Source organism: Typopeltis vanoorti, chromosome 25 (assembly GCF_054136105.1).
Source record: "Typopeltis vanoorti isolate ZY-2024b chromosome 25, IOZ_Tvanoo_1.0, whole genome shotgun sequence".
In the NCBI taxonomy this organism is placed as follows: Eukaryota; Metazoa; Arthropoda; class Arachnida; order Uropygi; family Thelyphonidae; genus Typopeltis; species Typopeltis vanoorti.
This window is the reverse complement of record NC_143573.1, coordinates 13,237,851-13,264,114: the sequence shown is the minus strand read 5'-3', so window position 1 is coordinate 13,264,114 and position 26,264 is coordinate 13,237,851. Positions and strand designations below refer to the sequence as shown.

The following is a 26,264-nucleotide window of genomic DNA, read 5'->3' as shown; positions in this document are numbered from 1 at the left end:
TTTCATTCACACTGGTATGATATACATTAACAATGTGCTCATTGATTAGTTTATCTATTATTGCTGTGGTCACCTTGTTAACAGTGCTATTCATCAATGAAAGCATTCCTTAACTGTTCCTTCTCTTGCATGCCACTTAGCAGAATAATTCTTTAAGTTTCTTTTGGCCTGTCTGGTCTCCTCTCATATTGTTTTTTTTTTTTTTTATTTTTTTTTTTTTAAACCTTGCTTCTTACTATTCCAGCTGCTCTTGTATTTTATACTCCTCAAGCATCTGAATACACTGATGTTATATTTCCTCCGTAACACTTCCCACACTGCTTGCCTAATTGCACTGTTCATCCATTTCACTCTTACATTATTTATTCACCTAACGTTTTGTATATAGTTGTACAGTGTCCATATTAGGTGTGTTCTGATCACTTTCCCTATCCCATTGACTACCTCCTAAGCAAGTACCTCATGACTGCTAATGGTAGGTATTGATATGTTATTCATAATCACATTCTGTTGCATCCAACTCACTTTGCATGAGGTAGTTATTCCTCTGAAACTCTTGAAATTCTTTCTCTTTGTTTACACTATTTCCTCTTCCAATCCATTTTTCTATAATTAAAATCCCCCATTGGGATCATCCTCTTTTTACTTGCCAAATTAATTTGGCAAGTAAAAAGAGTTCAAGAATGTTCAGGACAATGATTGCAAAATGTTTAGGGCTAAACATTTTGCAATCATTGTCCTGAACATTCTTTAGCTTGCAATAATTTGCTATTATACAGTATGGTACACATATACACACACACAATAAAAATAAAATAATGAATAACTACAACAATATATATTATGGACTGAAGGTGTCGAAGTTCATACTGTTTTTTTTCCCACCATACCATACTTACTCTTCCATTTATTTTATGTTTATCCTAAACATTTTCAAAGCTATCACACATGATCCCATTTTTCATCTGTATCCTTAGCATGCACAATTTCTCTGCAGTAGCTAGCAATACTTTCTTCCTCCCTCCCTTTTTTTTTTTTTAATTTATTTTTTTTATTCTTCTTCCTATCTTGTGAAAGACTCTATGCACCTCCATTTCTATATATCAGGCCTCTAATGGGCAGGCAGTGCCCAATATACTGACTCCTCCTGTCAAGCCAACCTTGCCTTTTCATAGCCTTTTTCCATAAAAGGAACGCTGGAAAAACCAACAAGTATTCCGACTGTAAAGGGATATCTTCTTAGTTGGAGGAAATACCAACTAGACCACTAGGTGGTAGATAACCTTCACTGCATAGTGAAATACCACCATGCAGCTTATTGGAGACCTGAAGTAGCCTAATCTTCTTGATGTTCAAAGCAGGGATTCTGGTTTTTGTCCTTCTGCTCTTCTTTATGCAATGAGAACAACATTCTTCAAGGTCACACCATACATAGTTTGGAAACTCATGACCTCCATTTTGAGGATACATCAGTTAAAATGGTGGTGCCACAGGCCAGCTGACAGTTATTGAATGGGCCCAAACCTGTTAGTAATGAGTCACGAGGCTTCCCATCATCTGGCACATAATCTTGTTGCCACATACTCTGCCAGTTCATACATGGAGAGTGGTATGTGAGAGACACTGTTGAGGCCATGTTATAGGAAGAAGACTGATCACTCTCTGTATGGATGTCATGTCCAAGAGTCTGTTTTCTCTCACTATACATCCCTACTCTGTTTTTCCATCTTACCATGATGAACTAATGATGAACCTTACAGAACAATGACAATGATGCTGCAACAAAAAGGAATCTCCCTCATAAACTAATTCTGGTTTAGTAATTAGAATCTTATTAAAAAATCACTTTCATATCCACTTTACTAATATCCATATCATTAACACGACATAAATGATATTCACCATCACTTATAGTCATCCAGACCAGACCTCTTACTCTTGACAGACACCCAAACAGCATCTACACCCACTATTGTCCACCTCCAATGTCGAAATTACACACTTCACAATTCCTTTTGACACAAGGGTGTTACCGCTGTCTTTCTGAGATCAGAATTGCATGTCAGAGAGTAGATAATTTTAAATCCTCTCCTTTGAACTTCCTCTGGCTCAATTTTCTTGCACCATCTAGTAATATTCGTCTGCTGCATTTACCATTCTCCAAACTCTGATAACTTAGACCTCTTCACATTCCACGAAACTCGACCATCTGTAATTCAGCCATTACAGATGGTCGAGTAATTTCCAGATAGTAAGGTCAGGTCATCGTCCTATGCATCCTAACATCCATAATTTCAACTGGCTCCTTTTTTCTGACACCACCGACCAAGCTGGATGAGAGGCAGAAATCTTTGTCCATAAACAATGTGCATTGACCTAATGCACAATGTTTATCTACTTACACAAATTCTTGACAACCCTCTTTGCTTCCTCAGTACTTTGAATCTCATTTTAACCAGTTTATTCTCCCTCCAAATATTCCATAGAGTTCACCTTCCCTTCTAGCAGCTCAGACAACAGTCTTGTACACACCTTCTCTCTCTCTCTCTCTCTCACTCTCAGAACTCCCTTCCTGAAGCCACTCTGACTTCACATCCTCCAGTACAACAGAGGTGCCAAATAGGGATGAACTCTGGAACTTCTACTCCCTTGTTTGACTATTGCTTCAAATTATCTCACCCCAACATCTGCTCTGAATGAGTCAAACAAATTATCCTCAGTGGCATGAAGGCCTTCATCTCCCATTTTAGCCCAAATCCTCATCTGCTTTCCAAGCCCTGGTTCAACAGAAAGTGTATCAGAAAAGTCGGAGAAAAAAAAATTGTTGTTGCAGAATTTTTTTCCCACTTTTCACTCTCTTTGGGACTAATCTCATGCCTGTTGCATGACTCATGTTAAACAGGGTCCTCTCCACTGCATCCTCATCCCCAAGAAACCAGTGCAACTGAATCTGTGTGCACAGTAGTCCAGTGTGGTCTGTGGAAGACTTATAAAGAAGGATAATAATATCCTCATCTCTGTTTGCCAGTGTGCTTTTCAGTATCCAGACAGAGTTGGCAAAATACCTCATTTTTGCAGTAGGTCCTTTGAACTCCAATTGCTGTCCATTATCACTTCCAAATCCCCAGTCTTGTCAGTTTCCTACAGTTCAGTTCTGTCAGTGTAATGCACAGCTTGTAATCTTTTCATTCCAAAGTGCATAACTTTACATTTTGCTACATTAAACTGATAACATCACTGGGCTGGATTTGAGGTTGTGGTAGCTGTAGGCTATAATTTTTAAGAGCCCCCCCCCTTCTACTAAATAAATTCTATTTTAGTAAAGTTACAGAGGCCAACTTTGTTACAAGAGACTGTAAGCTATAGCTTGTCTAGTTTATGCATGAATCTGGCCCTTCTTGCTCATGCTATCAGTCTAAAACATTCTGCAGAATCTCTGCAGCAACTTTATTACCTGTTATGCCACCTAGTTTTACATTATCAACTGGATTGATATAAGGACAAATATCAATTGGATATTTGTCCTTATATCATTCCTTGTATCAGTAACATAGAGATTTAATAGCAGTGGCAAAAATGTAGAGCCCTCTGTGCAAGTACTTGGGAGGAATTTGGATTTCAGCTCCATGCCTCAAGTACAGGCATGGCATATCCTTGATTCTGCCATGCCATATGCTACTCTTTATCTCTCTATCAAATTTGTTTTATATAAGGAATAGGAATTTCTTGATATTTTATAGAATTGCAATAGGAATGATGTATAAAAAAGTACATTACATTGCAAAAGATGAATAGTGCTTGGCTTTACAGCCAAGCATTGTCCATCTTTTAATTTCTTCCATGGTCTTATGATTCACTGAATCGTATTTTCATTATTATTATTATTTTGGTAACATTAATGGAGTAGGAATGATGCAATAAAAAAGTACATTACATTGCAAAAGATGAATAGTGTTTGGCTTTACAGTGAAGCATTATCCATCTTTTAATTTTTTCCATGGTCTTACGATTCACTGAATCCTATTTTCATTATTATTATTATTATTATTTTGGTAACATTAATGGAGTAGTCATTAGACTCATGGGAGGCCCACTCAACCAGCAACATGTCTATCATAATGAACTTTGAACTACCCGCATTCATAATGCACTCCAGCAATGCATTCCACTCACTATCAACTCACCATGTAAAAAATTTACTCTTCTACTATTCCATGTAAAAACCTATTCCTATAAGGTGGGCAATTATAATAGTCTTAGATATCAACTTGGGGCAGTTCCATGGAAGGTGGAATTGGAAGGTTGAGATATCATTAGTGCTTGGGAAATTGTGAAGGAATATTTGTTAGCAGCAATGGTAAGCTGCATTCCACGAGTGAAGAAGCGGACACAATTTGGTGTAAAGTGGATGAACAATATCAAACAGGAACTGCAAGTGAAAAAGAGATTATGGAAGAGATATAAGGAGAGGGGTGGAGAGCAGATGCATGAATAATATAAAACTCAGGCCAGGAGAATGACTAGTATGGTGAGGAAGGCAAAACTGGAATATGAGAAGAGACTAAGATCCAAAAAAAAATCCTAGGGAATTTTTTAGCTATGTGGCCAGTAGAAGGAGAAATGATTGTGGAAGAATGACATTGTGGGATAAAAATGGGAATAGAGTGACTGATGCAGAGGACATAGTAGAGTTGTTCATTGAACACTTTATTGGAATATTTCATCCTGGAGAAGTATGTTTTAATACTAGAGGGATAGGGCAGGTTTGAGGTTTAGACATTCAGGAGGAGAGTGTGTTTCCAATACTGAGCACTCCGGATGGCAATAAAACAAAGGAACCGGAATTTTGCCACGAGTTTTGAGAGAATGTGCTAAAGAACTGACTTCATTGACATGGCTTTTCAATGAAAGTCTTATGGGAAAGGTACCCAAGGAAGGAAGGTAAGATAGTGCCATTGCATAAAGACGGTAGCAGACTGGAAGTATCTAATTCTAGGCCAGTTTGTGTTTCATCGGTAGTTGTTAAGATCTTATTAGTGAGGGACCATATACAGTGTTGGGCAGATGAGGGTAATGTTATTTGTGAGAGTCAACATGGATTTGTTAAAGGGGGTGCTCTTGCTTTAGTAATATGATTGCCTTTTATTAAAGTGACAAGAGCAGTTGATGAGGGGAAGGCATATACTGTCATTTTTTTGGATTTTGCAAAGGCATTTGATAGGGTGCCACACGATAAGCTGATATTTAAGTTGCAGCACATGGATTTAGATGTTGGGTTAGTCAACTGGATTCAAGATTAGCTATCTGATAGGTATCAGAGAGTTGTATATTATTGAGCAGTATCAAGGAGGCAGAAGGTTACAAGTGGGGTCTCACAAGGCTCAGTACTGGGACCTGCATTGTTTAACCTTTTTATCAATGACATTGTCAGTGGATTACAGGGGATATTCAGTTGCTTGCAGATGATGTGAAGCTGGGAAGGGTTATTAGTAATAGTGCAGATGTGGCAGAGCCCTGCAAGAGGATTTAAATAAACTAGACAGATGCGCAAATGAATGGGGATGTTGGTTTAATCCATCAAAATGTAAAGTCTTAAAGTTTGGGATATATCGATGGGAGGCTGCATACTCGAGTGAAGGATCTGTACTGGAGGAAAAAGGGGAGACAAGAGATCTGGGGGTTGATGATTGATAGAAACCTGCAATTCAGGGAGCATTTTGCAAAGATTGGTGAAGATAACCCAGTGAATTGCTGCAATACTTAGAAGGATGCTGACCTGCAGAGATAAAAGAGTTATTGTTCCATTGGGTCTGATCAGGGTATAAGACCCCGATCAGGCCACACTTAGACTATTTTTCTCAAATTTGGTCCCCAGGATTTGAACGGTACAGAGGCAGATAACAAAGATGGTTTCAGGACTGTACAATGTTAGTTATGAGGATCAGCCAAGGGAATGTGGTCTGCAGAGTTGGTAGATAGAAGGAGAGTTGATGATTAAGACTTTAAGCTGTTGAGAAGTAGTTACACGGTTGACATTGGGGAGTTCTTTCGCTTGGTGGAACAGCAGGAAGGAATAATAATAATAATAATAATAATAACAACAACAACAACTTCCAAGGATGGTATATCATTCTTCCCATCTTAACATCTGCTCTTTTTATAATTCCATCTGTATTAATCTGATAGAATTTCTTAACTATTTGAAGGTCTCTATCATGAGATATGATAGAAACCAAGGCACCACCACTTATCCCTGCATGTCAATGTATTTTTTATCATAGAAGCAATACAATGTGCAGTCTTTGCAACACTTTGATGTGCCCTCAGAACTTCGGTCCACTGTCTACCATCACTCCAAGATCCCGAATCTCATCTACTTTCTGAAGTACAGCTCCACCAGTACAGTACATAGCTATATCTCTCTCTATCCCAAAGTGTAACCCTTTTCATTTATTAATATTAAAACTCAACCCCACTCATTTCTCCAAGCTAAAAGTCTTCAAATCTTCCTTTTGAGAATTAACATCAGCACTACTACTGATAATTCTACCTGACTTTGTGTCATCAACCAATAAGTGAAATAAGTGGAAGGCCCATGTAGCTCAGTGGAAGTGGCTCTTGAGTTCTCTGTGCTAAGTGCTAAGCCCCTCAAAGATAGACTTAAATTCGAGTCTAGTCACCAACTGGAGGAACTTTTTCCAACCTTTTTTTTTTTCTGGCCTGGTTGGCCAAGTGGTTAACGTATTCACTCTCAAGCCAAAAGACTGTGGGTTCAAATCCTGCCGTGGTCATGGATGTGTGTGATTGTCCGTGAAAATAAGAGTGGTGATGGTCAGCAGTAGATGGTGTTGGTGTAGATGATGAAGGTAGTTGCGGTTAGTGCACTGGTGGAGACGGAGAGTTGTAGAGTAGGTACCTTCACTCGATGAGTCTTTGGACTCCCTAGAGGTGTTATGTAATAATAATATCATTAACAAATAAGTTAAAGTAGGGAAACAAGAACAGAACCTTGAGGCATGCCACTGGTTACCTTCTTTTTCTGAGACACTGCTCTATCATTCACAATTTGCTGGTATTTTTCAGAAAGCTAGTCTTCAATCCATTTAACCAACCTGCCTATCTAATCTCATCTTCTGCAGCTTATATGTTAATCAATCAAATTTGCAAAGTCCAAAAAAAAAAAAATTACTGTATATGAATCTTCCTTATTCAACACATTTGTCACCTTATCATAAAACATAAGCAGGTTGCTAAAACAAGAACCATCTTTCACAAACCAATGCTGATCATCATACATCATCATATGCATATGTAATGTTTTGTTAGATCTTGAATGGGGAAACTTTATAGGAAATTATTCATTCAAGATTTAACAAGTCTAATAGGTCAACACAGAGAAAACTTGCACTTAAGTAGAAAAAGAAATAAGTAATAACTGTATGTAGGGTTGTAAATACTTTGATGTAGAGTTATAAAAGCAATCTTGTCTATTCAAAATCAAGTAAAGAATTTTAGTGTTGAATATAGTTATAAAAGGGTATTTATTCTATGTAAAGTGAATAATTGAATAAGATGTAAGCAAAAGTCCAAAGTTCATGTGTGAGCCGTTCAGTTGAACGTATAGCTTAAGGCAAGAGCTTTCATGGAAAGCGGTGCTAGTTTGCATTCCTGGAAAAGAACGCTGCACGAGGAGAACCAGTGTAACGGATTATCTCACGGGCACGGGGACGAGTGGAAAAAATGTAGCAAAAAAGAGCGTGCCAAAGATAGAGAATAAAAGGAGTTTGCACCCTTTTTTCGAGTTTTTTTTCTTCTTCGGACCTGCTCGTTCCTGACCTCTTCCCGTACCTGATGGATTCTGGACCGTACGGAGACGTTAGATGTCGTCACCTATAGTCCTAGTACCTTGGCTGTACATCTCCCTGGAGTGAAATAGCAGAAAGCAACTATCGAACTGATAGCACTGACAAGAATGACCGGCAACAGATCCAGAGAGATGTGAACATACCACCTGTCACACGGTAAAGCCTAACAGGATGACCACCATGACCCACCACGTGGACTAAAGGCAAAAGAAGGATCGAATTGTACTAGACAAAGCAGTAAACAGAATTGACGGATCTGGTAATCCTGCCAAGAGATGGTAATGTACAGAATTTTGTTATAATCTCCCCAATTAGAGTAAAGAGAAAAAAAAGGAAAGTGTTGTGTAACTGTTGAGCATGGACAATTTATAGAGAAATCTTAGATAATTATTATGTTTGATAGTGGCCTGTCTCCACTGGATAATTTATCTGAAAAGATTATAGGTGAATTGTGACAGTGTTTAATGTGAGCGATTATCGTAACAGAGAGAAATTTAGAATGGATAATTTAAGACTAGCATGTGGTGTGTATTAATGTTAATCTCATAGATCAAGTTAATGATCATATCCAATTGAGTTTTAGTTGATTTATCTAATTTAGTGTGTAGTGATAATGAATTGACTGAGTGTATAACATATCTGATTGTGTAAAATTTAGGATTTCAATAAATATGTTTTGTATTCTATACCTGACCTTGGCCTGAGATATGAATTCAATACCCCTTATAAACTGGAACCAAAGTGGGGGTGGGTGGGTGGGGGAAGATGAATATGATATTCTAGAAGCCACGATTGCAAACTAAGTTAGACATAGCTGAAGTAGAGTATATTGTTAATAAGATTTAGTGTTAGATTCTTCACCTCTGTATAATAGTCTGGGAAGGTCTCCTTGGATAAGAATCCCTTCTAATCCTAAGATATTGTCTGGCACAGTGTATCAAATAAATTTGCCAGTATCTGATCAAGAGACAATCTCAGATAGTAATCATTAAGGGTTTGCTCCTAACTAAGAAAGAACCTTTATCAGTTAAGAGATACACGTGAATAATCTGGGAATCGGCCAGAATTTTAGACCGCCTTTCTACATAGTGCACGATATGCAAGGATTGATTTAGATCTTGAGGTTAGTTAAGATAGAAAAAGATTTTAAAATCTTAAGTGTAGCAAGGCAAAGATAAAATTGGATATACATGGAATTATTAGGTGGGTGATTATAGGAAACTCTGTAATCAGCTAGCATTATTACGTTGGGTAGATGAGTTGTGCAGAAAAGATGTTGATAGTGAATGGAAACTCGTAAGGTAGTATCTAACACAGGCAATCTATAACTGCATACCAAGGGTTAAGCAAGTAAATAGAGTAGGAATGAAATGGATGAACAGAGAAATCAAGCAAGCTGTGTTAGAAAATAAAATGCTATGGAGAAGGTACAAGCAGGGTGGTAATCAGATCCATAAAGAGTATAAAGTGCAGGCAAGTAAGGCAACAAGCATGGTAAAGAAATTTACTAAAGTAAAGAGCCAAAAGGCTTCAGTTCAGTATGCAAAATTATATGAGTAAAGTGGATATAAGATCTAGCATTATTTCAAAGCCAAATGTATAGAAACTGTGAAAGTTTTGTCAAGTAAGTTGACCAGATAGCTTATGGGAATACACTTCATGGCATTCAGGAGTTGCTTGAGTAGTCGTAGTTTGGGAGGCAACTCCTGAATGCCAGAGAGTGTATTCCTGTAAGCTATCTGGTCAGCTTACTTTACGAAACTTTCATAGTTTCGTAAAGTAAGTTAGTGGTAATGGTTAATGGATAAGGAGGGCAAACAGTGGTTAATAATGGTAAAGAAAAAAAAGTATGAAAGGAGATTGGCTGATCAAGCCAAGATTAATTCAAGGGAATTCTTTTGCTATATTATTATTATTATGTGACACCTCCAGGGAGTCTAAAGACTCATCGAGGGAGAGTGTACAATAGCATCGAATGATTGAACCCCTTCCAACTACTAACTGCGCTCAAGCTTGCTTAACTTTTTGCGAGCCATTAGTAGCAGAAGCTCTACCAATCGACCAACCTTTGCTGGCATATGGCTATATGGCAACATATTAGCAGAATTGGAAGTGAAAGAATCATAGGCATATTAGGTGTTGATTGGGTTAGATATTAATAAGGCTGTGGGAATGGATAACATCACCATGTATTCTTAAGGAATGTGCACAACAGTTAGATATGCCCTTGACCTGGTTATTTAATAAAAGTCTTGTGGTAGGTAAAGTTCCTAAAGAGTGGAAGGAAGGCAAAATAGTACCATTCCACATGCATGGCTCTAGGACAGAAGCTTCCAATTATAGACCAGTCAGTATAACTGCTGTTGTAGTCAAGGTATTAAAGAGACTGGTTAGGAATAGAATACAAGATTGGAATGATGGGCATAGTATTCTTTATGATTTGTGAAGGATAGGGCTTGTTTTAGTAATTTACTCACATTTTATGATAGCGTGTTAGATAAGAATCATATGCAGTGATATTCTTGGACTTTGCAAAAGTGTTTGATAGATTACCACATGATTAGTTCATATAAACTGCAGAAGATGAGAATAGATAGTATACTGGTTAGATGGATCAGAGATTGGTTCTTGAACAATACCAGCAAGTTGTATATGATGGGACCGTGTCTTTAAAAAGGAGGGTAACCAGTGGCATGCCTTAGGGTTCTCTTCTTGGGCCCTGATGTTTAGCTTGTTTGTAAATGATATATAATGTGGACTAACTGGGGATCTTCATTTCATTTGTTTGCTGATGATGCAAAGTTGCAGAGTATTATAAGAAATACTGTGTATGTTAATTTTCTTCAGAATGATCTGCACAGACTTTTAGCTTGGACAAATGAGTGGGGTTGAAGTTTTAATATTAATAAGTGCAAAGTGTTGCATTTTGGAGCACAGAGATATAAGGCTGTGTACTGTATTGATGGAACTGTACTGCAGGAAGTGGATGTGAATTGAAATGTGGGAAAGATGGTTGACAGTAGACTGAAATCTAGAGGGTACATTGCAAGTGCTGCAAAGACTGCACATCATAGTACTGCTGTGATAAGAAGTATTGTAACATATACTGATAAGGAGGTTGTGCCACTGTATAAAGCACTGGTTAGACCACACTTGTCTATTGTGCTCTGATTTGGTCACCTGGTTTTCAATGTGATATAGAAACATTGGAGAGGATCTAGAGAAAAGAGTGACTAAGACAATATCAGGTCTGTGGAATGTTGGCTATAGAGCAAGAGAGAGAGATTAAAGAAACAAGGATTTCAGAGTTTGGTGGATAGAAGGAAAAGAATTGACACAATAGAGACATTTAGCTAGTGAGGGAATTTTATCAGATTAATCCAGAGACAATTGTAAAAAGAGTTGCAGGCGAGAGGGGGAAGAACCAGACTCCATCCCTGGAAGTTATGTAAGAGTGTGGTGAAGAGGGGTGTGAGGAGTAGATATTCTGCAGGGAGAATTGTCAGTGAATGGAATGCATTACCAGAATATGTTATTGCAGCGAGTGTTAAGGATTTTAAGATTCAGTATGCTAGATATGTTGCGAGTTGAATGAATCTCCCACAATAAGTTTGCCAACTTCATGGGAGTAATAATAATAATAGCTGTGGAGAAAACTGTCCTGATGAAAATGGAGAGATTGATAGACTTTACACTCTACAATAACTAAAATAATGAGTAGTTTTTTAAAAAATAAATTTACATAGGTAGTTGGAGATCAAAAATCAGTACAGTAGTCTTGCTTAACACATTCAATTGCACGATAATCAATTAGCGTGATTGAGTGAAATGATACTATTTCCCTCTTCAACCAAGTGATTAATCAGTTAATGCGATTTTTTGTTGCCAATCTGCAGCAAGTGGCGGCACTTGTCATTGTAGCAGCAAATGGGCAGTGGTAGTGCTGCAGGTAGTGACCTCCGAAATTCGACAGTCGACTTAAACTATCATCACAAGCGGACATGCAAAGTTTTCTCTTGCTAAATCACTTCATTTTGCTTTAATTTAGATACCTATAAGGCTTTATTATATTCAACCCCTGATATGCAAATGGGCAGTGGTAGTGCTGCAGGTAGGGACCTCCGAAATTCGACAGTCGACTTAAACTATCATCGCAAGTGGACATGCAAAGTTTTCTCCTGCTAAATCACTTCATTTTGCTTTAATTTAGATACCTATAAGGCTTTATTATATTCAACCCCTGATATGCAAATGGGCAGTGGTAGTGCTGCAGGTAGGGACCTCTGAAATTCAACAGTCGACTTAAACTATCATTGCAAGCGGACATGCAAACTTTTCTCTTGCTAAATCACTTCATTTTGCTTTAATTTAGATACCTATAAGGCTTTATTATATTCAACCCCTGATATGGAAAAGAGAAATACTGATAAAGAAAGTGGCAATATGAAAAGAGAAGAAAAGTAATTAAGTTAGAGGGAAAGCTGGAAGTCATTAAGATACATGAAAGTGGCGCTAGTAATACTATGATTGTCTGAGCCCTGGGATACAATGTGGCTACAGTTCGGACTATATTAAATAAGAGCAAAGAACAAGGAAAAGTTGCCACTGCTTCTTTAAGCATGCAGATCACCCAAAATAGAAGCCATTTAATGATCGAGATGGAACATCTTCTATCACTCTGGATTGAGGATTGTAATCAAAAAAGAATACCTCTTAGTACAAGGAATATTCAGGCAAAAGCTTTCAATAGTTTTACATCATTGAAAGAGACCAAATTTCAAGAGGAACGTGAAAGCTTTCCTGCAAGTTTAGGATGGTTTGACCATTTTAAAAATTCAGCTGTTTAACGTAAGCATAACTGGGGAATTTTCTAGTGCTAATAAAGATTCTGCAGCCAAGTTTCCTGAAGAATTGCAAAGGATAATTCAAGATAGTGATTATGACAATCATCAATAATATTCATCTTTGACGAAACTGGTTTCTTTTGGAAGTGTATGCCAGCAAAAGCTTTCCTAGCTAAAACTGAAGCATCTCAACCAGGATACAAAGTATCTAAAGATCATCTTACATTTTTATTAGGAGACAATGCCGAAGGCCACTTTAAACTCAAGCCTGTATTACTTTATCATATGCAAAATCCAATATTATTAAGAGGATGTAACCAACAAAAACTGCCAGTAATTTAGAAATCAAATAAGAAGGCTTGGGTGACCAGAACTCTTTTTGAGGAGTAGTTCAATTGTTATTTTTGTCCTTCAGTTGCAGACTACTGCAAGAAAAATATTAGTTTATCATATGCAAAATCCAATATTATTAAGAGGATGTAACCAACAAAAACTGCCAGTAATTTAGAAATCAAATAAGAAGGCTTGGGTGACCAGAACTCTTTTTGAGGAGTAGTTCAACTGTTATTTTTGTCCTTCAGTTGCAGACTACTGCAAGAAAAATAATCTTACCTTTAAAGCACTTTTGTTATTGGATAATGCTTCCAGTCATCCTAGGGTGTGGCTTGCTGATCTTAATGAAAATATGAAGATTGTTTTTTTGCCCCAAAATACAACTTCTTTACTTTACCCAAAATTAACAAATGATGTAGGAATTTATATGTTTGGAGTCATTAGTGTGAAATATTGTAAATTAAATTTAAATTAAAGGATTGTAACTTATGCAATTTTTTTGCTGATTATCTGGTGGCTGAACTAATTTCTTTTTTAAAATTCAATAATTTTGTTTGTCATTATACTCATACATCCTTGGTGACAAACAAACAAAAACTCTCTCTTTATCTATTAGTAATACCACTTCTTGTACCTTTTGTTTGTATTTTTCATAAGATATTAAGAATTAGTTCGACTTACTAGGTAGCAGCAAAAAAAAAAAGATAAGCTTTCATTATTATTTATTAGAGTTTTTACTTTAAATTATGGGGATTCTAACCTAGACAGAATGTATAGTCTGTGGGTAATTTGCAGCTGGGGAATTTATAAGTAAATGCAACATTTCAGTATAGTTTGTGATATTCTTTGTGCAGTGTTTAAATAATGGTGACAGCTGCATCTGTTTGCCAATATCTTATCACTAAGTCTGCCCCTGTTTAAGGACTATTGTATTTTGCAGTATTCAGTGCTTGCAGCATATGCATAAGAGATCAGGGAATGTATGTCTGCATAAAATGTAGAAACTGGGAAGAACTTTGTGATTTAGCAATTACCATAATGGATCTCAGCATCATTCTGTCAGAAACAGGTGAATACTGACTGAGAGAGATGAGTGACATGATTGAGGGTGAGGAAAACAAGTGGAATGTGAATGAAAATATAAAAGTAGTGAATGTAGTAAGTTTGAAAATCGTGAAGTTTTTAGAGATGGTGTTGATTGGGAGGATGAATGTTGAGCAAGAGTAGGTAGCTTGTAGAGAGAGAGAGAGAGAGCTTGCGCTGAAAGAAGAAGGGGGAATGTGTCAGGAATGAGTTGAGAAGCATGAAAGAAGAGATTAGGCAACTGGAAACAACAAATCAGAGTAGGAGTGAGAGTGTTCTGGGAATGATAGAAGATGAGAGAATAGGAGAACCAGTGAAAAAGAAGGAATGAGAGAAAGGCAAGATACCAGGGATGGAGAGATGCCAGAATGCAGGTAAGTGGGAGAACAAAGAAAAAAGTGTTAGAAGAGAGAGAGTGACAGATCTATTTGAGCAAAACAAAAACAGAATGGTAAGAAGTGTGACATATGACGACTCGATGATCAGTGGTGTTAAAGATAGAATACTAGAGGAGTGTTTGCCTGGAGGAAGGATGCAAAGTGTGGCTATGGCAATAAAGTGAGGTGAAATGGTAGATGAGATGACTGTTATGGTGAGCATGAATGACTTGAGAGGCGGTGTGAATTGGGTGGCAAGAGATCTGAGGTTCATGCTTGAGGATGTATGGAAGAAGACAGGGGGAAAGATAGCGAGTGTGTTGCCCAGGTATGATAATGCAGAGCTGGACATTAGTAATGAATAGTGTAATAGTCGAATGTGTCAAAAGAGAGGCTTGGATTACATGGATGCTTGGAGGGCATTTCAGTACAGAAAGGAACTGTATGCATGAGAAGGCTATGCCCTTCCTCATTCAAAAGAGGAAGGATGTAGGCACCTGAGGGAATGTTGTTTTCCAAACAAGTCAGTGTATCAATGCAGGGAAACTGGAATTATCGGGGCGGATAGTAGCAGGGGGTGACCTCTTGTGGGAATAGTTGTTTGTAAGAAGGGAGAATACATGTAATGCCTCATCCAGTGAAGTGTGAAAGGGATAATGATAGGGATAGAAACAGTGGCAATGCTTTGATTCTTTATACTAATGCCAGGAGTATCTGGAATAAAGGAGATGAATTAGTGTTGCTGATACTATCAGCCTGTCCCAAGATTACTGGGATCTCTGAGACATTATTGATTAAGATCAGGATATACTAACAGGAATAAAAGTAGGAGGATATAGCATTTTTCAATGCCACAGGAAGGGCAAATGTGGTGGAGTACTGCTTATGATAAGTGATGAGTTATGTCATCTCAGAATGGAGGATTTAGAGGGCAGTGGCACTAATGGTTTTGAAAGCATATGGTGTGCAGTAGAGGTGGGAAGGACAGGATATTATTGGGGTGTTACTATAAGCCAGGGAACTTAGAGAGTGAAGAGCAGTAAATGTTTACAGTTGAGCTTGGTGAGTGCAAAAAGAATGATTGTTATTTGAGATTTATATAAACTGGGAAGAAGAAACTGCATGTATGTGGTAGTAAGGAAATGAAATTTCGAATTCTTGAGGGACAAATGTCTTAGGCAACAAGTAGTAGAAAGAAAATGAGGTTCAAAAGTTTTCGATTTGGTCATAGCATCGAAAGATCTGATTGTAACTGAGATGACATCTTTGTCCCTGGCTGGAGAGAGTGACAGTATGGGTTTTACTTGGAAGATGAATAGACATGCATGAGTATCAGAGAGAAGGGAATGTATTGGAAGTTTTTTTGCACTTGGTTAGACTATAATAAATTTAGTTTAATCCTTTATCCAAGTGTAAGCAAACAAAGTTTGCACCAGAAGTATCTTCAGGACTGCGGCAACTCGTGGTAAAGGTGGACCAAGGTCTCATCACTACTTGTCTTAGTATCTCCCATAATGCAAAACACATCTCCTTGCAGACATGTATAATGCTATGCATTTAGGGAAGGACTACTACCCAGACCGGTTTCAACCTTTATTGAGATCTCGTTAGTGGGAGCCAAACCCAGAGGTGGTGATCCTAAGGTGGACCTCTCCATTGCTTCTACCTGAGGATTACCACCTCTTGGTCTGGCTCCCACTGACGAGACCTCAATAAAGGTCGAAACCGGTCTGGGTAGTGGTCCTTCCCTTAATGCATAGCATTATACATGTCTGCAAGGAGATGTGCTTTGCGTTATGGGAGATACTAAGACAAGTAGTGATGAGACCTTGGTCCACCTTTACCACGAGTTGCCTCAGTCCTGAAGGTACTTCAAGTGCAAACTTTGTTTGCTTACACTTGGATAAAGGATTAAACTAAATTTATTAAAGGGAATGTATATGGAATTATAAGACAGGTGATTATAACAGTCTTAGATATCAGTTTGGGGCAGTTCCATGAATGGATGAATTGGACGAATGAGATATCTTCAGTGCTTGGGAACTTGTGAAGGAATATTTATTAGCACCAATAGCAAATTGTATACCATGAGTGAGGAACAGAACACAATTTGGTGTAAAGTGGAACAAGCAATATCAAATGACAACTGCAGGAGAAAAACAGGTTATGGAAGAGATATAAGGAAACATTGGAGAGAAGATGCATGAAGAATATAAGACTCAGGACTAGTATGTTACGGAAGGCAAAACTGGAATATGAGAAGAGATTGATTTGGAGATCCAAAGAAAATCCTAAGGAAATCTTTCATTATTTGGCTAGTAGGAGGTAAAATGATTATGAAAGAATCACATTGTTGTATAAAAATGGGAATAGAGTGACTGATGCAAAGGACATAGTGGAGTTGTTCAATGAAACTTTATTGGAGTTTTTCATCCTGTAGAAGTAGGTTTTAATACTAGAGGAATAGGGCAGGTTCGAGATTTAGACATGCAGGAGGAAGAGTACTCTGGATGGCAATAAAACAAAGGGACTGGAATTTTGCCATGAGTTTTGAGAGATTGTGCTAAAGAACTGACAGCTCCATTGACCTTGATTTTCAATAAAAGTCGGGCTACAGGAAGGGAACCCAAGGAGCAGAAGGAGAGTAAGATGGTCCATTGCATAAGGGTGGTTGCAGACTGGAAGTGTTAAACTATAGACCAGTTTGTATTTCATCAGTAGTTAAGATTTTTTAGAAATTACTTGAGGATCAATTACAGCAATGGACAGATGAAAGTAATGTTATTTGTGAAGGTCAGCTTTGATTTGTTAAGGGTGCTCTTGTTTTAGTAATATCATTTCCTTTTATCATAAAGTGACAGAAATGATTGATGGGGCATTTTTTTGGTTGGATTATACAAAGGCATTTGACAGGGCACCACTTAATAAGGTGATATTTAAGTTGCAGCACATGGGTTTAGATGAAGTTAGTGAACTGAATTTGGGATTAGCTATTTGATAGGCATCAGAGAGTTGTGTATTATTGAGCAGTATCAAGGAAGCAGAAGGTTGCAAGTTGGGTCCCACAGGGCTCGGTACTGGACCTATATTGTTTAATCTTTATATCATTGATATTTTCAATGGATTACAGGGTGATATTCAGTTGTTTACAGATGATATGAATCTGCAAACAACCACCCATGTGTAATAATGCAGATGTGGTAGCCCTGTAAGAAGTTTTGAATAAGCTGGATAGATGGGCAAATGAATTGAGATTTCAGTTTAACAGAACTAAATGTAAAGTCCTTAAGTTTGGGATACATCGATGGGAGACTGCCTACTCTGTAGGAGGAACTGTACTGAATCATGTGGGGAGTGATGATTGATAGAAACCTGAAATTTAGAGAACATACTGCAGAGGTGGTGAAGGTAACTCAAAAGATTGTTGCAATACTGAGAATGACACTCACATGTAGAGTTAAAGAGTTGTCATTTGCTGGAACGTCCTACCTAACTGACTGTTCCATTTTTGTTGGTTTGTTAATCTTATCTTTACCTCTTTAAATTTTCCGTTTTTATTCATTAGTTGTTGATTGATGCTCATCTGAATATAAAGAAATTTATATTATACTGTGCCACCCTATATTCAGATTAGTCTAAATAATATAGAGGAATCAATCATCAACTATACTTCTATTATCACTTTATCTTCAGGCCGAGGTTATTAATAGCTTTTAAGGCTTCCGCAAAGGTCCGATTAATTTTATGAGCGGTGCAATGAAAGAAAATCAGGCAAACACCAAGTTTAACTCAACAAAGAAAACATTTAATGTGGAATAGTACAACATATACATTCAAGTATAACTATCTGCAAAAGATTATCCAATTGAAAATATACAAAAATTCACATTTAGATATTAGTAACATCTCAATTAGGTTTGAAGATTATGACTAATGTTAACACTTCTTAATTCTTAAAACATTAGTATTTCTTTCACATATTTCTCTCTATCCAATTAGATGAATCAAATCATAAATATATCAGCTTAGTTCAAAGTATTCAGAACAATTACAATCCATTAACTAACAAACATTCACCCTTCAGTTCTTTATGCTCAGTCAATCAGATTGTAAACAGTTCTTAAAAGTTTCTTTCCAAATGTAACAATAGCTAATCTTATGACAGATATTTCTATATTCTCTCTCAGTCAGTTAACACTTAATAGAACACCATAGCGCTTATCATTTCGAAGGCAAAGTACTTCAATACATCTTACATCCAGCGATTGATTATTATTGCAATAACAACGATTAACTGTTATTGCTTCACACAGGTTATAGAAAGGACAATTCTTACCGGGCTACAGCTTTTACACATCAAATTCGCATAAGCACATTTGAAATTCTTGTTGACTTTTACTTTATGGCAACACAATTGTGTCTATAATAACTGAATTATAGACACAGAAATACATGTCTTGATGCACTTGGTTTAAGTTATCTACTAACTCCTTATTTTCTTCTATGTATCAACTTCAGTTCTGCACTATTCTTCCACTAAACATTTGGAATTTATCATAGTATCAGAACTCCCATAGAAGTAATTCGAAATGCTTATTAATTCCCGGTCCTTTCCTAGTCGATTTACGGCATATATCAATTCTCCTTCTGCCACTCGCTACTGATCTCTATGCTGTCTCTAAGGCTTCTCTTTCTTTTTACTTTTGTTTTCCAATCAACTCCGTTCTCTTTTTCCCTCCAAAATCCGGTTCTAACCAGTTCAGCTTATATCCTGACTTTTCTCATCATACACAGTAGCTCATGCTCTCCGCAGAAGCTAACTAAAAATAAACTCAGTTTTTCCATTATTAGCCAATCAAATCCCATCAGTAGAATTCTATAAATTTACTTTCACTTACAGAGATAATAAAAAAAATATATCACAGTTCATATAAAGTACATTTAAATTTATATACACACAGTTTCTTATAATAAATTTTACAGAATAAAGTAATAAAAATGAATGACATTTTTATATAGAGTCTTTTTATTACTATTACATATCCTAAGATTATATAATTAATTAATAACAAACAAAACTCAAAAGCATTTATATGAATAACATATTACAAGCAAGAGACTAACAACAAATAATATTTACAAGTCTTGCTTATGACATGATGGATTATGTTAAATATGAATGAAGTATTATAATATATAGAATATCTTCATTCACAATTTAACACACTCCATCCTATAAAGCCATGATCAGACCACACCTGGACTATTGTGCTCAAATTGGGTCACCAACATCTGAAGGGAATAAATTAACCATGGAAAAAGTGCAGCGGTGGATAAGAAATATGATATCAGCACTGTACAGTGTTAGTTATGGGGTAGGTTGAAGGAATTTGAACTGCAGGGTTTGGTAGATAGAAGGATAGGTAATATGATTGAGACTCTTTACCTGTTGAGAGGTAATTACAGAGTTGACACTGGAGAGTTCTTTCATTTGGTGGAACAAGGGGAAGGAGTGAGGACAAGTGGGCCATCCCTAGAAGTTACAAAAGAAAGTTGTGAGCAAGACAGTAAGGAGTGATTTCTTTGCTTGGAGAATGGTTGAACCATGGAATGCATTGTCTGATAAAATGGTGAGAGCACGAACCACTCCTTAAATCCATTCATGAATGGCGAGTGGGTTTTAGGAGTGATATGGGAGAGTTTGTTTTCTGCCTCCCGTGATATGAGTTTTGTGACTCATGGAGACCTGATTAATAATAATAAAAATATCTTCATTTTATTTTGCATTTTTTGAATACCTACTATACTGCAAAAACAGAAAAGAGGGGAAAAACTTAGATGATTTTTATTCCTCAAGTACTCTTCTTTGTCTATGCATGAGTTTTCATGGACAAAAGAGACTTCCATCAAATACTTTCTAATGCTTGGGTTATTAACCATATTAATATATTATATGTTTCAATGTTATATGTTTTGCTTAGAGGATGGAATGCATTGCCTGATAGAGTGGTATGAGCATGAACAGTGAATGTGTTCAAGGAGTAGTATGATAGACTTCGTGTTTTTTATTTTTGGCCTTCTGCGATGAGTCTTATGACTCCATGTGAGCCTGAATCATAATCATCGTAAAAATAACATTTTAGTAGAATTAAGAGGATATACGATTAACAAATAAGCTGCTTTATGAGTTCTAGTAATATTAGTGACCACCTGCAAAGTTAGTTCCGGTATGCATTGAACTCTTATTTGTTTCATATCTGGATGATATATTGGTTCATATTTTCAGGAAATGTGTGAATGAGTGGACTGAGTTCTTGACCATTGTTTTTTTTTTTTTTTTTTTGTTGTTGTTAAAAAAAAAAATTGTTCCACCATTGTATATTCTTGTCAAACTGTCATTTTACGATTATGTGCAGAGGAACTGATAATGCCTCTGACTAGGCTCTTTAACTTAAGTCTCATAGCAGGCATCTTTCTCGCAGTGGAGGATAGATAGCAAGGTTACTTAACATTCATAACCTGTACATTATAATGACTAATACCCTCTCTTTACAAGATCATCCTTTGTTAATCTAATGCTAGTCAAATTTTGGAGTTCTACTGCTGGTATCCAACTGCTTTTTTAATCTACTTTTTATAATCCTCACTTTTGCATTGTATCTTCTGAAACATTCCACGTATATAATAGTGCAACATAACAATACATTAGCGTCAGTGCTATGGTTCAACTAAGGTTAGATAATCTAGAACCCCTGCTCTAGTGACCCATAGAAGCCTGAAGTGCTTGAAAATGTTACATTTGATCACTAGAGCAGGGGTTCCAGATTATCTAATCTTAGCTGAACCACAGCACTGACGCTAATGTATTTGCAAACAAACGCAAAAAACATTTACAAACAGCCACATTCACAGTGGGATTTAAGCCCAAAACCTGTTGTTTGGAGAGCAGGACCATTATCCATTTGGACATTTCTACTCAACCAGTGATGAGGAATGCACTGAGAGAGAGACTCATATTTTTGGATTTTGCATAGGCATTAGACAGATTTCAGCATGGTGAGTATGAATTGAGAAAACTGGGAAAGATAACAGATTATTGAGTTGGGTAGCTCAGTAATCTATTATAGTTTTGTTGTCTGAAAGAACTAGAAAGGTATGTATTAGGGAGCATTTTCTCCCAAAAAAGAAAATAATAAATTATAATAATAATCAGGCAGATAAAAAAAAAAGTATGCCACAGATATTTCTAACTATTTAGTCACCTTAGTTGTTAATAATATTTTATGTATTTTAACAAGGAAATTTCAGTAATATGTTGATAGTGCAGAGTTGGGAAGAGTTATAAGGAATGATAATGATGTCAGGTCCCCTCTGAATGGCTTAAATGGCATGTTGTTAGCTTGGACAAATGAACATTACTATTTTAATTGCTGAGAGTGCAAGGTTTTGCACCATTTCAGAGCACATGAGTAGAATGCTGTATACTGTATCTGTAGGATTGTATTTTGGAAAGTGGACAAGGTTTGTGATCTTGCAGTGATGGTCAACAGAGACTTGGATTCAGTTAGCATGTTGCTAGAGTCGAAAAGATTCATGTTGCTGTTATGATAAGGAGAGCACCTAATATTCAAGATAAGGAGACAGTTGAATTACTGTACAAGACCTCTATCAGACCGCATGTGAAATGTCGTACACAGATTTTGGTCTTTGGAATTACACCTGAAGCAGCTAAGGCTGTAATACCAGTGTATTTGTCTGTAAATTTTGTATGTTCTTCTGGCTGTTTAGCATGATGAAAACTCCTGCCAGCTCCATATAAAATTGGCTAACTCACTTAATGATGAAAAAAAAAAAAAAGCCTGCACATCCTGGATGGGATTCAAACATAGATCTTTCCAGTCAGTGGGTATGATTGATGCCCTTTGCAATGACGAAACTGTAGAGAGGATTCGGAGATAGTAATTTAAGCAGTACAGGACTCTGAAATGTTGGCTGTGAGGAGAGGTTGATGTAATGTAAATTACAGTGCATCATGAATAGTTGGCAGAGAGAGATGATATGATGGAAACATTGATAAAAATGATATGGAAGGACAGTTTGCAGGGTGGAGAAGAATGAGAAGCCATCCCTGGATTGTATAAAATAAATAATTTTATATATATATATACAGTCATACCCCGACTTACGCGAATCCGGAGTTACGCGGTTTCTTATATGTACGTATTCCCGTCCCACTTCACGCCTCACCACTAGTCGTATCTTTCAGGCACTGGCCGCACATGCTGTGAACAAGCACTGACATGTTTTGCTCGGTCTCCATTCATACACGATTTTTATAGTCTACAAACCTTGCAATTGTTTAATGTTATGATAAAAATTTTATCATATAAAAAATAATAATGTCATCCAAAAGAAGCAAGTCCGATTCTTCTACAGCTAGCAAGAAAAGAAAAACATTGACTTTGGAAACAAAACTCAACATTATTAAGGATTTTGAAGGCGGAATGAAAATTTGTGAGCTAGCAAAGAAGTTCGATCTACAGGAATCCACAGTAAGAACAATCATAAAAGAAAGGTTTACAGATTTTGGAGGACATAGATTCTAAAGAGGAACGAATTGTAGCCATAAGGCAAGGAATAAAAAAATCATTAGCTTGCTATGAAGAAATTTTGTGTGACAAGAAAAAGACATTATGCCGTTAGACGAATCTATTAGATTTTATGAAACCATCGACATTGAAATAACTTTCTTTTTTTTATATACAATAAACTACAATTATGATTATATTTATTAAAAAATATGTGTTTGTTTTAAACCTTTGGTCCCAATTATATGTTTGTATATAAAATTACATGCAAAATTATACCCTGAGATATGCGAATTCGACTTATGCGCTTTTTGTTGGTCCCACCAACTGCGTAACTTCGGGGGTTTTACTGTGTGTATATATATATAGAGAGAGAGTGTGTCAGGTGAGTGGGATGTGTTATGAATTTGCAAGAGTGTGAATGAGTTTAAGATACCACATTACAGACATGCTACTCATTTAGTGAGCCAAACAATGATGCAGTTATTAATTCCCTGAAGGGTTTTATTGTAAATGCAGATATAACTTTATCTGTTTTCTGGCTCTGTATACCCCATCCACAGCCTATCACAGTGGCAATGAAGTCTTCTGAAATGCAGCGCAAAGTTTTTGACATGTATTTGAAGAGAATGAATATGAATTTTAAACTTTTATCCAAATTAAAAATAAAAAATTCACAATCTTACTCTTCTAGGAGCCTGTGGATAGATATATTGGAATGTTGCAATAAAACAACATGGATGCTTAGCAGTTTAATTATAATTTAACATACTTTTGAAGGATTTTTTATTAATTCTATGAAGGATCAGAACAGTTAACTTAATGTGATTGTCTGCAACAGTAATTCTGAGTCTGGAAAGGACAAATTGGTTTATCATAATTTTTCTACTTTTCTGTCTGAAGGTTAATATGTATGTGCTGCAGAATAAAGTAACTTTTTTACAAATTTGCGTGCACTATTAGATTAACAGTATTATTATCGATATATAATTAATATGCATATATTAACAATGATATTGTTATTTACTCCTTTTAGCAATCCTTGGAGGAGGCATTGGAGGAGCATCAGCTTCACACTTCTTGAAAAATTTGTTTCAGGAAAATTGTGCTGTTGATCTGTATGAAATGAAATCAATTGGAGGAAGATTGGCAGTAGCCGAAATTGCTGGAAAGCGGTATGAAGCAGGAGGTTCAATTATCCATCCTAGCAATTTATACTTCAAAAACTTCCTTAAATTTCTTGGTAAATTTTATTTATAATTATATTTTTTAATATTATTATCATTATTATTATTACCAAAGACCTTTTGTACTTTTTGATTTCTTATTTGCATTTTCAGACAAACAATTTTTTTTTTTTTCAATATGGCAGACATTTGCTTTTGAGGTTGAATTTATGTCTAATATTTTGTGCATTTCATTTAAACATATAGTAGAATATACATTTCTTCTATTAAAAAATTGCCTCAAATTTTTTGAACAAATTAAAATTTGTTATTTCAAATTGTTATTTGATCTTCCACATAACTTTTTTGGGTTTCAAACTTTGGGTTTCAAAGAAAAAATAATTAACATTTATATACAGGTACATGAAGTGTTAAACATCTAATCATAGAAACTCTATAATCTGTAATTAATTTTTTTTTTCACATTTCATTCCTTCATTTCATTTTCAAGAGAGAGAGAGAGAGGGATAATAGTATTTTGATATCAAAGAAAGAGTAGAATATTCATAGGAATTGTATAAAGTATTAAAATTCTTGTGTCCAAACATATAAGAATTGTGAAGGCTGTAGAACTTGTGGTAATAAAGGCAAGTTAGATGTAATGCAGGTTTATAAGTACCTGTGACTCATCAAACAGCATGTTGTTGCAGGATTCAACATGTTATTTGCCATTCCATCCCCTACATTCCTCAGCTCAGTTTTGTTGATTCGCATGTTAGCTGTCTTGGTGTGAAGTTGTGTTTGTACTCAAATTGACTAAATGTGATAATGAAATACTCTGCTGTTTTTTTTTGTTAATGAAGTGTCATAAATTTATTTATTCCAGATCATCTCAATTAATAAAGGAGAGTGAGTTAAGTGACAATGTTAAAACCTTAGTAAAACTTAGATCAAGTGTAAGCAGTGTTATAAATATCTGAGGAGGAATATTCCCGAGAGTTAATAAGAGTGCTCACATATCTTTTTAACATGAATATTAGGTTGGACTAAGTTCCAAAGGAGGAGTGGAAAGAGGACAAAAATTTTCCCCTTCATAAAAGAGGTGATAAGATGAAGGCTTTGAATTATAGCCCAGAGTGTGTGTCCAGAATTGTGGTTAAAATGTTAGTAAAGTTATTCAGGACCATGATTCAGAAGTTTTCTGAAAGAAAATTGCATTTTAACAGTTTACTTACTAATTATAACAAGGTTGTATTTGGACAATGGAGGTAAATATACAGTGTTATATGTACTTTTTTGCAAAAGCCTTTGATAAATTGCTGCATGAAAATCTGGTAATTAAATTGGAAACGATGGAACTGGATTGGAGATTGGTTGTCTGATATCAGCAAGTCGTGTATGGAAGAGCAGTATCGTAAAAAAGGAAAATCACTAGTAGTGTACCCAAGAGGTCTGTTTTGGGACCATTGCTGTTTAATTTGCATATAGAGAAAGGTTTGAATGGTGATATGCAGTTGATCTGCAGATGATGCAAAGCAGATGTAGAACAGATGTGTATGCATGAAGACTGGATAGACAGGATAGACTGGCTGAATCGGGTTAACAGTTCAGTGTTGCAAAATGTAAGATTTTAAAATTTACTAAGCATAGATGGAATGGAATGCAGAATATGCAATTGACAGGAAGACCTAAAGGTGGGTGGAGGAGATGAGGATCTTGAGGTGTTAGTGGATAGGAACCTGAAATTTTAGGACATTTTGCTACATTTGTGAGTATAACACAGTGCATTATGACACTGATGTGTAGAAGTAAGAATATTATGGTTCTGTTGTATGAGGCTTTGATCAAACCATATATGGATTATTGTGCACAGAGTGGGTCACCTAGTTCTTAAAAGGATAAAGAGATATTGGAAGGGATCCAAAGACAATCAACTAAGGTGGTTGCTGGTCTCTGGAATGTTCAGTATGAAGACAGATTGAAGGAATTCAATTTGCAGAATTTGTTG

The 26,264-nt window shown here is 36.3% G+C and overlaps 1 protein-coding gene across 1 annotated transcript in view; it reads left to right on the top strand.

The window, feature by feature from the left end:
- LOC150092549 (prenylcysteine oxidase 1-like) overlaps positions 1–26,264 on the top strand; it is an 83,976-nt gene that overhangs the window by 4,912 nt on the left and 52,800 nt on the right. The window contains exon 2 of the mRNA XM_090414444.1: positions 24,127–24,333. Coding sequence (XP_090270570.1) covers positions 24,127–24,333 — 207 coding nt within the window. The remainder of the gene's footprint in view (positions 1–24,126; positions 24,334–26,264) is intronic.